Raw genomic sequence first — 11,731 nt, 5'->3', positions numbered from 1 at the left:
ATGACATGATTTATGTAGAAGATCCAATGGAATCTAAACAAAGCTACGAAAACTGCTGTGAGTTTAGTAAGGTTGCAGGAGACAAGGTCAATATACAAAAATCAATTGTATTCTACATACTTTCAATGAACAATAGGAATTTGAAATTTCTAATTTCAAGTGAAATTTAAAGATTCACTTAAAATAGCATAAAATAGGGACTTCCTTGGTGGTCCAGCGGTAAAGAATCTACCTTACAATGCAGGGGACACACGTTTGACCCCTGGTTGGGGGAACTAAGATCCCACATGCCACGGGGCAACTAAGCCCACACAAGCCACAACTACTGAGCTCGTGTACCTCAACAAGAGAAAACCTGCAAACCCCAACTGGAGAGAAGCCCGCCCACTACAATGAAGAGCCCACGCACCACAATGAAAAATCCCGTGTGCCTCAGTGAAGATCCTGTGTGCCACAACTAAGACCCAACGCAGCCAAAAATAAATTAAATAAATATATAATAAATAAATCTTTTTAAAAAATAGCAAAAATATATGCAAGATTGCACACTGAAAATCACTAGTCACATAGTAGGTACACAATAAATACTGAATGAGTAAAAAGTTGGTAGGGTCTAAACTCAAGGCTGTGAGGTCTGACTCCAGAGCCTCTACTCTTAACCTTTCACAGCAAACACAGTAAATATTTTTTTGTTTCTAATATAAAGGTATTCTGTCTTTAAGTTTTACTATTTAATTTCCACAAGGGCATTGGTCTCTTTAGTAACAGCTACCAAATGTCTGGAACCTAGCATTTGGTGACAATAATACTAAAATAACCTCAGTTTGAGTCTTAAAACATCTTCTTAAGAATTCGTTCACCATAGAACAATGAGAAATGGTGGCCAAGACCACTAGCTTAACAAACAAACAAAATGGCTGTGCAAGTTACCTATATTTGCAAACTTGGAAAGAATGTCTTATCACAGACAATCTCCTGCAAAAATGCTGGCTTAGTCTTACTCTCAATGTTTGGCCACACTTGCAGTGTGAACATTTTGCTGTTTTGAATCACATCAAAGGCAGTAAATACTCCAAGCTATTGGAAGATTCAATAAAAGTTGCAGTAGCTGAATATCATTACATCCTAAAAGGTAAGGATAGAGTCTGAGTACCATGTCTCAGCTATGAACAGGATGGAGTTAACGAATATGGTAGGCATTCTCAGGCAGCTGCCTGAGCAGCTAAAGGAGGTCTGAGTGTGTGCCTGGGACCTCATTTCAGTCTCTCATCTTCATGAGTCAAGGTGGACCCTTCAAGGGAGAGCTCAGTTCCTTCAGAAGACAACGTAAGAGCGTGAGAAAATGAGTATGATGTGATTTTAAGTTAAAAACGTAAGCTAGAAAAGTACATGCAGATTGTATCTCTGGCTACAGTAGTGTTTGCCTGAAGAGGCAGAGATTTCTGAAAACGAATCCCTTTATTTCCGAAAACTTCAGCTTTTCTTTCCCCTTTCTACTGAAAGGGGACTATATCAGAACCATGGGAAAGATAGCCAGGACCATTCCTGAGTTCTCCAGCACATAAAAGAAATGGTTTCATTCCACAGGGTTTAATTCCCCCAAAAGATTGATCATAAGCCTCATGCATTCAGGGCATGCAGATGTGCAGCTGCCTGGTTTCAGTTTACAGTTTTCTGACCATATATTGTTGGCTTGTGAAAACTGACATAAGTGCCAAGATTGGTAATGATATTGTCACAGATCCACCTGGAGACTATATAATGGGGAAGATTATTTCCCCGGAGGCCGCTTCTCTAGAGAGTGCTATTCGGGAGAAGAGGGAAGCACATGCTCAAATTGATCTATAAACATAACCTAACAGTGTTAAATGGCAGCCCTGAGGACAAGCCAGGGGCCAGTTCTGTGTCTTAAAGGCAGCCTCCTATGTTCCCAACTAGTTATAAAGATCTTGCAGATAATCACAAAAATCTCTCTCTCCATTCTGACCCTGAACACAGTGGTCTCCAGCCTACTTGTACCCATATAACCAAACCTGGTGACATTTGGGGATAAAGAAAAAGTGAGGAGCTTTTCAACTTGATAAACTAATGTTTTGCTGTTGAATGAACTGTTCATTCATTGTTCATTGCTCTAAATGTTTTTTAAAAAGAAAATATTACTTTAATTTCACAAGTAATATGATACTGATTTCATATATATGTGTTTGTATACATACATATATACTGCATTTTGAGAGGTTTCCTCTCATACCTTGGATCAACAAAGGGTCTTAGTGAAATTGGTTGTATTTGTCCCACTTCTGGGCAAATGGTATTCTCAATCCTCAGTTTAATAAGGATTCAGAGGAAACTACCAAGAAAGAGAAAAATTTTGGCTGGGCACACTATCTTTTTGAAAAGTTTCTTTTTTTTTTCTGTGGTACTCGGGCCTCCTCACTGTTGTGGCCTACTCCCATTGTGGAGCACAGGCTGCGGACACGCAGGCTCAGCGGCCATGGCTCACGGGCGCAGCCGCTCCGCGGCATATGGGATTTTCCCGGACCGGGGCACGAACCCGTGTCCCCTACATCGGCAGGCGGACTCTCAACCACTGCGCCACCAGGGAAGCCTCCTAAAGAGTTTCTTAAATGATATTCAACTGTTTGATATTCTACATTCAGAGCATTCTGATAAATCACTTAGTACATACTCATCCTGTCGTTACAGTTAATTGAATAATGTCTTCCTGCCCTACAAAATTGAGGGGAGTACCATCAGATTCTGTAGTTCAATAGAAATTTATTAAATTTAATAAATCAAATAAAAAACTTTCTAATTACTAAAGCCTGTGAGTAGTTAGCTTTCTTTCTTCCTGACAATCTGTATACACAGAAAAATACTTCTGGACCCTCGAGTTTTGTTAATTTGACCTATTTGTCTTCCATAACTCTTCAGGCATACGAATCCCCAGGTGTTAAAGAAATCTCAAACCCTAAAACACATCACGGCTTGACGTACAAAAATCATTATCTATCTTAATCTAGTTTTTTTCCTCCTAAATTGTCAAGAGGGGAAACCTCAAGCCTATATTTAGACTTGTGTAAACCTATAGATTTTGCGTAAAATCAGGAGAAATTGATAACATGAAGCAAAGTTTAGACACGCACCTGATGGCCTGCTCATAGATGAAACCCTAGAGAGAAGCTTCCCCAAATCCTAGTTCTAGATTCACTTTTACTGCATGCGACCCCCGTCCCTAGGCCAATTTGTGTTTTAATCCAGGAAACAAATGCCAACTTTCATTCGCGCAGGCATAAACCAAAAAGACCACGAACAAGAAGCCGACTCCGGAGTCCCGTTCTCTCTCTTTCCCACCAACAGACTAGTTCGGGCCTCTCCGCCGCTTCGCTCTTGAGCTCCCCCCGGCGTCCCCCAGAGTTGCGCACACGTACCCTCTCACCAACGTTCTGCTAAGGACACGTGTTCTTCCTGCCCAGATCAGCAGCCTGGAGCCCCGCCCGCCTCGCATTTCCAAGGCCCCGCCTACCGCTCCACCGGCCAATTGCTCCCGAGGCGTAGCCCGACCCCGCCCCTCCGGCTCCTGCCCGCCGCTTTTGTGCTCCGCAGCTCCTTCTCTCAGTCTGTGCGCTCCAGGCAAACCGAGTGGCAGCCGCTGATTGGAGGCCGCGGCGCAGCCAATCAGAAGGGGGCACCTCACGGTAGCGCTCTGATCTTTAAACGCCGGAGCCGCTGGGCCTGCGGAGGAGGCCCGGGAGGAGGATCTGTGCTGAGAACTGTGCTGCGGAGCTCGGACGCGCACTTCGGCGCTCGGACGCGCACTTCGACGCACGCGGCCCCAGCCCCAGGTCGGGCTGGGATTGGCCGGTCCGCGGCTTCCCCCGCCCCCAGTCAATTGCCGGCTGGGTCTTCCGGGGAGGGGGGAGTTTCTTTCCTTACCTCTCGTTTCCTTTCGCGAGACCGGAGCCAGAGGTTTGGGATCGCCCAGTGGCCGTCGGCGCGAGGAGGCCGAGCTCCGCACCGCCGCGATGAGGCCCCGGGAAGCCTGGCTGCTCGTTCTGCTCTTAGCCCTGGCGCAGCTGCTGGCAGCGGCGAGCGCAGAGGGCCCGGATGAAGGTGAGCGGCGGCGGGCCGGGCCTGTGGGCGGGGTCGCCGCGCGGACCGCCGACGTGCTGCAGTTTGAGGGCGGTAGCGGGGGACAGGATCGCTTGGGAGATCCGGGAGAGGAGGGCGGCGAAGCGGCTGGGGCTGCCACTGAGGCTTGAACGCGGAGAGGATGTAAAGTGCCTTCTTTGCATGCTGGCTCCTTCGCCGTGATTCTGCTCAGGTTTTCCTCGAGTTCAGGCTGACTTCCCGCTCCTGGGAACGGGAGCTTGGGAACTGGTTCAGCCTTTGACGCTAACACGTCCAGGGAGTGTGAAGGGAGAGGGGCCTCTGGTTTCAAAACAGATTTTAGAGAAGGGGCGAGGGCACGAAGCCCCAAGTGGGAGCTCTCGGGACAACCGCGGGCAGCAAGCATTTTTCGTCTCAAAACTGTGGTTTGTAGGTTTGGATATAAGTAACTCAAGGGTTCTGGTTTGAGGGAGAAAGGGATGGCTTGGTTTGCATCTTTTGGAAACCGGAGATAGCACTCCTTTTGCGAGCATTTATTCAGCACTTACTGTGTGTGCCGGTCACTGCGCTGGGTTGTGGGAGTTAAGGATGAGTGTGGCCCCTGCCCATAAAGCGCCCGCTCTGGGAGGAAGGTTCGCAGCTACTAGTCACCACTCCTGCATTTTTCTTTGAAGTCGGCTAGCTAAAAAATGGTGTAAGAGAACTTGGAAAATTAGAAAGTTTTAGTCAAGAAAAGAGTGCTAATTCCTAGAGAACAGGGCATCGCATTACTGGTCTTAAACTTCTTCCTCTCTGGCCTTTCTCTAGGTGACTAGAGTTTTTTCCTGTTGAGTTTGTTCCAATATAAATAAACCCCTTTTTCTAACGTTAGTGTGTAAAGGAACTGTGAACTTTATACTCTTTTAGACAGCTTGAGTAACTTTTATGCAAGTCAATGATTCAAGAGTCTTTACCCACATAGAAAGGGAAGTTAAAAACCAGCGCCTGGTGAGAAGAACACCTACCTGCCAACAGGAACTAGAGAGTAGTGTCACCTACAAGTGTCTTAGGAACTTTATCCATATCACCTGGTGCTTATTTAAATACAGAGTCCCAAAATACACCCAAGCGGACTGCAGCAGTGGGCCCTCGAATCTGCATGTTAAACATTTCATTGATTCCTGGGCAAGGTAAACTTTGGGAGGCACCTTAAAGTTTGAGGACCAGTGGAGATGGAGGGTAGTTTTTGGAACGTAGCCAAAGAGCAAACTAGCTTTGTCTTGGTTCTGATCCAGTGATTCTATTTTGCGGGGATTCTTAAGAGGCCTGGAAGGGTGGCAAACATGGGTGGACACTAAGGGCTATTAGGAAGAGTGAGTCTGTCATTTGGGTCACAGGTCACTAATGCACTGGAGACTCTGGGAAGTAGCCGCCTCTGGGGTGAGCCCGGGAATCTCTGCAGTTGGGTAGGGTGGGGCTTCTAGTAGTTACCTCGACTCTTTCCCATCCCTGGATCTTCACGTTCAGCTTCTATCACAGGTAACCCATCCCGTGGATTTATTTTAGGGCCACACTTCCCTCTACCCCAGATGGTCCCTGTCCTTAGGGGGTTTTCCCTAATTTTGCCTCACTGCTGGGCATGCAGGTTCTTAGTTATTTTATTACTTATTTATTTATTTGGCTGCACCGGGTCTTAGTTGCAGCATGCAGGATCTTCGTTGCGGCCTGTGAGCTCTTGTAGTTGCGGCATGTGGACTCTTAGTTGCGGCATGCGGGATGGAGCCCGGGGCCCCCTGCATTGGGAGTGCAGAGTCTTAACCGCTGGACCACCAGGGAAGTCCCTTGCTTGCTTTCATTTGGGATTGGTTTAGATTTTAAAGTAAGTGGAAATTCACTTGGGTACAGTGCTGGGGAACTGTCCAGTTGCACCTCTCTTTTCCTTTCTGGGAAGTAATTATCAAGCGAGTCCGTGTAAAACTTGGGGCATCCTGGGAAGAAAATCCTATGTGTCACCATGGCATAGCAGCTGAGCGGTCAGGACCCTCCACTCAGTAGCCTTGTGCCTTTGGGCAAGTGACTAAAGCTCTCTGTTTCTTCCTCTGTAAAGTGCATATAATGTGTTTCCCTCGGGGGATGAGAGAGTGTGCTTAAGTGCCCAGCACGGTGCCTGGCGCATAAAACATATCAGTTAAATGATGTTATATCTGATAACAAATTTCTCTTTTTCTATTCAGTATTGACCTAATGGTAAGATTTACCCAACTTTTATGGGCACCTCCCTGGTGGGGACTGGAAGACCGGCCAGCTGAGGAGGCAGATGAGGACATGCTGTAAGGAGCCGCTGGTGTCCAGCCTGGGCAGGATCCAGTGTTGTCAGATGTACTGGTGGGGGTGGGCAGGGGTTGCAGTGACCTGGTTAGAGGAGGGGCCTACATTTCAGGAGGGGCCTTACTGGATGGGCTAAGCAGTGTGTGGAGATGATGCAAGAGGCTTCACTGACTACACGCTGGGGAGGATGGCGCCCTTCCAGAAGGTGCTGGAAGGCTTTGGATATATTTCTATCCTAGAATGTCCAACTTTAAAAGTGAAGCCCAGTGAAGAGTGGTCTCCCCATTAAACTGAGATACTTTCCTTGTCCGGATGTGTGGGGTTTTAGTCCATGGGAATGTAGAGCCAGCACCTTCTCCAGTTGCAGACGAGTCAACCCTGGGGATTGTCTGCAACTTGGGGAGGAATGGAAAGGGGCGGCCATGCCTTAATACCATTGAGGATCCTTAATTATGTAGGGAATGTTCTGCCATTTTGTTTATCCTTAAAACTATAAACTCAAAGTCAATTTTTTAAAAAGTGTCAAGAAATGAATTCACTGTTTGGAGCTCTGTCCCAGGATAACTCATGGACCCCCATTTAATCGTGAGAGCCCCATTACCAATAGTGCTCTCAGACCACTTCGGGCTGGGTGTAGGTAGGAAAGCATCTTTGCTTTTCCATTTTGTAAAATTCACCTTATCCCTGTGGATTGAGCAGATAGCCGAGTCCCTCTTCCTCCCCGAGCTGTGTTTCCTAGCTTGAAGAGAGGATTAAGTTCTCCTGAGCCTTCTTTCCACCCTTCCTCCAGTCTTTCCGTCTGCCCGCAAGTAAACTTGATTCTCGGACTGAGCTGAGCAGCCAGGTGGTGAGAGTGGAGATGCACTGCCTGGGGCATCTACCTAACTGCCCACAGCAGGCCTTCCGGGCCGTGGGAGCACCCAGATCTGGGGCAAGGCGTGTGGTGCTTCCTAGGTCCCCGACAGGAGCAGAGAACCTGCACGACATCCCCACATTAAGCCCCCGGGTTTGCAGCCCCGATGTGGGTCATTTTGGGTGGGACTTTCAAGTGAGGGGCGGTCAGACTAGCCTTTTGAAAGCCACTGTGACAAGGTTCTGCAGGCCGACATGGGTCAGCTAGTACTTATCCTGCAAGTTTGTTGTAGGCAGTGTTCCTGTACCGGGAGCCCCTAGCCAGCTGGCGTAAACCCGGAGGTTCTCAAGCGTTACGTCCTAGGATTCTCGAGGACCTGGGTGTATCGTGTTGGCTGCCAGTCACCAGTGGAAGGGGATTCAGTGTGACGTGAGTGTAAAGAAACGAGCTGAGGCCACAGCCCTGAGAGGTGGCGTTGGGGTTGAGCCCAGGTTGTCTTCCTCTGGGTCCTGCCCCCTCCACGTCCAGGGAGCCTGGTTCTCATTGCTCTCCCCAAGCCTCCTGCTGACAGTGCTGGGGGCCTGGGGCTTCTGCAGGCCTGACCACCCCGCAGGGTCCCTGATGAGGAGCAGGGAAGTGGCGAGGTGGCTGGGGAGCTCGGGGAGGGCAGGAGGAAGACTGTGGGCAGGGCCGGTAACCTGCCCCAAGAAACATGGGAGTCTGCTGGATATGTACTCCTCAAATTGGTGGGTGTTCTTTTTGGATTTTAGAGCCGTTTCTCCTGCCCGCGCAATGGAGGAACTTCTGCCTTAAGGTGGGGGGGGAGGATGTGAAAGGAAAAAGCAGTGGGTGTTTGAAGGGACAATGTGGAGGAAAGTGGGGCTCAGCGGGTGGGGTGGGTTTTTGGTTTACTTTTGACAATTGGTGTGCAGATTGGTAGATTTTAATGATACCGAGCAAAGCTGCCACCCTGCCCAGACCAGTTCCTGGCTTTTCTGAGCACCTGCAGAGCCAGCACTGGATCAGTTCGGGGCGGCTAAGATTGGTCAAGTCCCAGGGGTTCCCGGATCCCGAGGGCAGGTTTTCGAGCCCTGACCTCAGTCCCGCTGTCGGTGTTGGTTTCTCTCCTGGGAAGCATCTCCAAAAATAATAATTGGCTCTGAAACATTCTGCCTTTGGAGTTGATGAAATCGTGCTGGCTGCAGTTCTGTTTGCTGGCGTGGTAGCAGCTGGGGAACCTGGGTAACGAGAACTGCCGTTCAGGATTTCTGGTACCTGTAGTTCAGCAACAAATTCAGTTGAACCTTGATAATAAGATGTGCTCATATGCTTGTGTTCTGGAAAGAGTACTTTGCTTCCAGGCAGGGCGTCCTACAAAGGTATGAACAGGAAACAAGTGCTGGTTCTCAGCTTTTCATTCTGGAGGATGGAATCCTAATCCATTTCTGAAAGGGGTGGCATTTTTACCTCATACACATAAAAAATAGCCCCACGGGTGTTACAGTCCTTCAGCAAAAGGTTGAAATGTGAAGGGAGGAGTGTGGGGCATCATATTTTACTTACAAAGTCAGCCCGAGTAACCTCCGGGGTGGAAAAGTTGAGACCAGTACTTGTTTCCTGTTTGTACTGATCTGGGGACCAGGCAGTCAGTCATTCATTGGGCAGGGGTCGGGGGGGATTGGATGCAGTCCTTCCTGCCTGTGGAAGCAGAGAGGGTGAGGAAGAGCAACACGTGTGTGAAAGTTAGCCTGGCCCTTAAGCACAGATGTGGGGGGCCCACGAAGTGAGGAACCTGAGGCGCACAGCGTGCGTATGGGTCAGGAGCCTTGCGCGGGGCGGCCCGAGGGGTGCATCAGGTCTGTGCCTGGGGAGCAGGACGGCGGGTTCTCTGTACCTGGGCTGGAGGCCTGCAGAGCAGGGCCGGGGAGGGAGTGCTCCGTCTGGAGAGGGGGCTGGTCCTGCCCTCCGAGTCCTGCTGCAGTTTTTAGACTTTAAATTCTAGACCTGTAGTCAGTTTTCAGCCATCTTTTAGGCATGCCCTCCCTTTAAGTGAAATCTTAAGTGGCCACCCGATATGCAAATTCCTGGGGTCGGGGAGGCCCCCAGGGACCACGCAGGACTCGTGACCATTTTGAGGGTTTTGGGTTCTAGGGAGATTTTTTTTTTTTCTTTTTGAGTAAAGTTACGTATTTATTTATTTTTGGCTGCGTTGGGTCTTCGTTGCTGCGCGTGGGCTTTCCTCTAGTTGTGGCGAGCGGGGGCTACTCTTTGTTGCGGTGCGCGAGCTACTCATTGCAGTGGCTTCTCTCGTTGCGGAGCACGGGCTCTAGGCACGCGGTCTTCAGTAGTTGCGGCACGCAGGCTCTAGAGCGCAGGCTCAGTAGTTGGGCGCACGGGCTTAGTTGCTCCGCGGCCTGTGGGATCTTCCCGGACCAGGGCTCAAACCCGTGTCCCTTGCATTGGCAGGAGGATTCTTAACCACTGTGCCACCAGGGAAGTCCCTCTAGGAAGATTTTTAAGGAGGAGGGTCACCATTTTCCTAACCAGTCTGGGTATTTTCTGCACAGATTCTTCTAAGAAAGAGGATGCCATTGAGGAGGAAGACGAGGAGGAGGAAGAGGACGAGGACGACGGCGATGACTTGGAAGTTAAGGAAGAAAACGGTGTCTCAGTCCTAAATGACGCGAACTTTGATAACTTTGTGGCTGACAAAGACACGGTGTTGCTGGAGTTCTACGCTCCATGGTGAGGACCCACGCTCCGCCCCCCTCAGCCAGATGGACCAGGGGTTCCTCTGTGTCCCCAGCTGGACCCCTCAGAGTCATCGGACCCCGCAGGGTGGGAGTGTCCGGGTGCAGGAACCCAGACTCCTGGTTCGGGAGTGCCAGGAGCTCAGCATTCTGCCAATTTGCATTGAGCGTCCGACGAGCCAGCCCTCGCAGACCGCGGGCCCCGCTCGTTTCAGATCCGGTGCTTAAAAATGTGAACACGTCCTCTGCTGGTTACAGCTGGGGGTGGCTAACGAGCTGTGATGACACAGAGACCTGTGTGGGTGACAGGCGCATCCCTCATTACAGATTCCGCCCTCCACCCCCTCCTCCTGCCCGGAGTCTGGTGGATGCCCAGTGCAGCCCCTGGGGCCTCCCATAGGAAAGGTGCATGGGCCCTGGGGGAGCAGCCCCTCTTTTCCCATCTTTCACCCTCACGGGGAAGCCAGTCATGACTCTTGGGCTCCTTCCCCCCACCTCTCTTCTGCTGTTTTTTCCATCTCATAATCCCGTCTTCTTTTTCCCCTTTCTCCTGCCCTCCTTGGTTCACTTCGGAGAAAAAATAGTCAAGATATTCTTACGTTGTTTGTCTAGCACAGTGTGAGATGCTTTGTAAAAGTATCTAAACAGACCTTAGGACAGGCCTATGAGGTTACATTGTTCCTGGTTTATAGATCAGCCGTTCTCAAACATTTTGTTCTCTCAGGACCCCTTAACATTTAATAATTGAGGACCTCAAATAGCTTGTTACGTGGGTCATGTTTATCAGTAGTTACCGTATCGGGAATTAAAACTGAGAAATAGAAAAGGCCATCTTTAAATAACAGTAGCCCTCTTACATGTTCACATCAGAATGCTGACATCATCGTCGATCACGTAGCCTCTGGAAAACCCTGCCGTATGCTTCTGAGAGGAGTGGAAAAGATGGCATCTTTCAGGAAGAGTTTTCTCCTCACACTGGGGTGTAGAGATGTTGAAAGCATGTTCCCTCAGCAGAGCTGAGTTTCGAACCTGGATCTGTTTGACTTTCAGCTGCCTTGGCCTCCCTGTTTTGTGTTTCTTGTTAACTGCAAACGTTTCTGGTCCCAGTGTCCCCGTTGGTGTGCGCGTTGCTGGATTTACGTCTCCATGGATACAGTTAACCTGCTTCTTCTTCCCGAAATCTAATTCTCAGGTGCGGGCATTGCAAGCAGTTTGCTCCAGAATATGAACAAATCGCCACTACCTTGAGGGAGAATGACCCTCCCATTGCTGTCGCCAAGATCGACGCGACCTCGGAATCGGCGCTGGCCAGTAGGTTTGACGTGAGTGGCTATCCCACCATCAAGATCCTTAAGAAGGGGCAGGCTGTTGACTACGAGGGCTCCAGGACCCAGGAAGGTGAGCGGCTTCTGAGCTGCTGGTGGAAGTCGGGGACAGGGCTCCCTCCCCCTGGAAGGGAAAGTGGAGGGGGTGATGGGAGGAGAATTTGGATATTAGAAAGGGAGCCAAGCTGAGTGGACGGGGAGTGATCCCTGATGGAATGTTCGCGGAAACTTGGATCAACGTAAACTTGTCCTTGCATGGGAGGGGGTATCTTCTTCCATTGACGACCATGAAACTCAAGGTCTGGAGCTGGTGTGTTACAGGTCATGGGTCTTGGTAGTGCGCTGGAGCGGTGCTTCTGAATGTCTAGCTTGTATCCGACTCACGG

At 49.7% G+C, this 11,731-nt stretch overlaps 1 protein-coding gene across 1 annotated transcript in view; it reads left to right on the top strand.

The window, feature by feature from the left end:
- The first annotated feature begins 3,648 nt into the window (after positions 1–3,648).
- Positions 3,649–11,731, top strand: part of PDIA4 (protein disulfide isomerase family A member 4) — an 18,873-nt gene continuing 10,790 nt past the window's right edge. The window contains exons 1-3 of the mRNA XM_024742841.1: positions 3,649–4,113; positions 9,838–10,015; positions 11,213–11,418. Of these exons, the coding sequence (XP_024598609.1) occupies positions 4,026–4,113; positions 9,838–10,015; positions 11,213–11,418 (472 nt within the window). The 5' untranslated portion in view covers positions 3,649–4,025. The remainder of the gene's footprint in view (positions 4,114–9,837; positions 10,016–11,212; positions 11,419–11,731) is intronic.

The sequence above is a fragment of the Neophocaena asiaeorientalis genome, unplaced genomic scaffold (genome assembly GCF_003031525.2).
Source record: "Neophocaena asiaeorientalis asiaeorientalis breed wild unplaced genomic scaffold, Neophocaena_asiaeorientalis_V1.1 scaffold798, whole genome shotgun sequence".
NCBI classification, from domain to species: Eukaryota; Metazoa; Chordata; class Mammalia; order Artiodactyla; family Phocoenidae; genus Neophocaena; species Neophocaena asiaeorientalis.
Note: the sequence above shows the minus strand (reverse complement) of the source record. Positions and strands in the feature narration are given on the sequence as shown.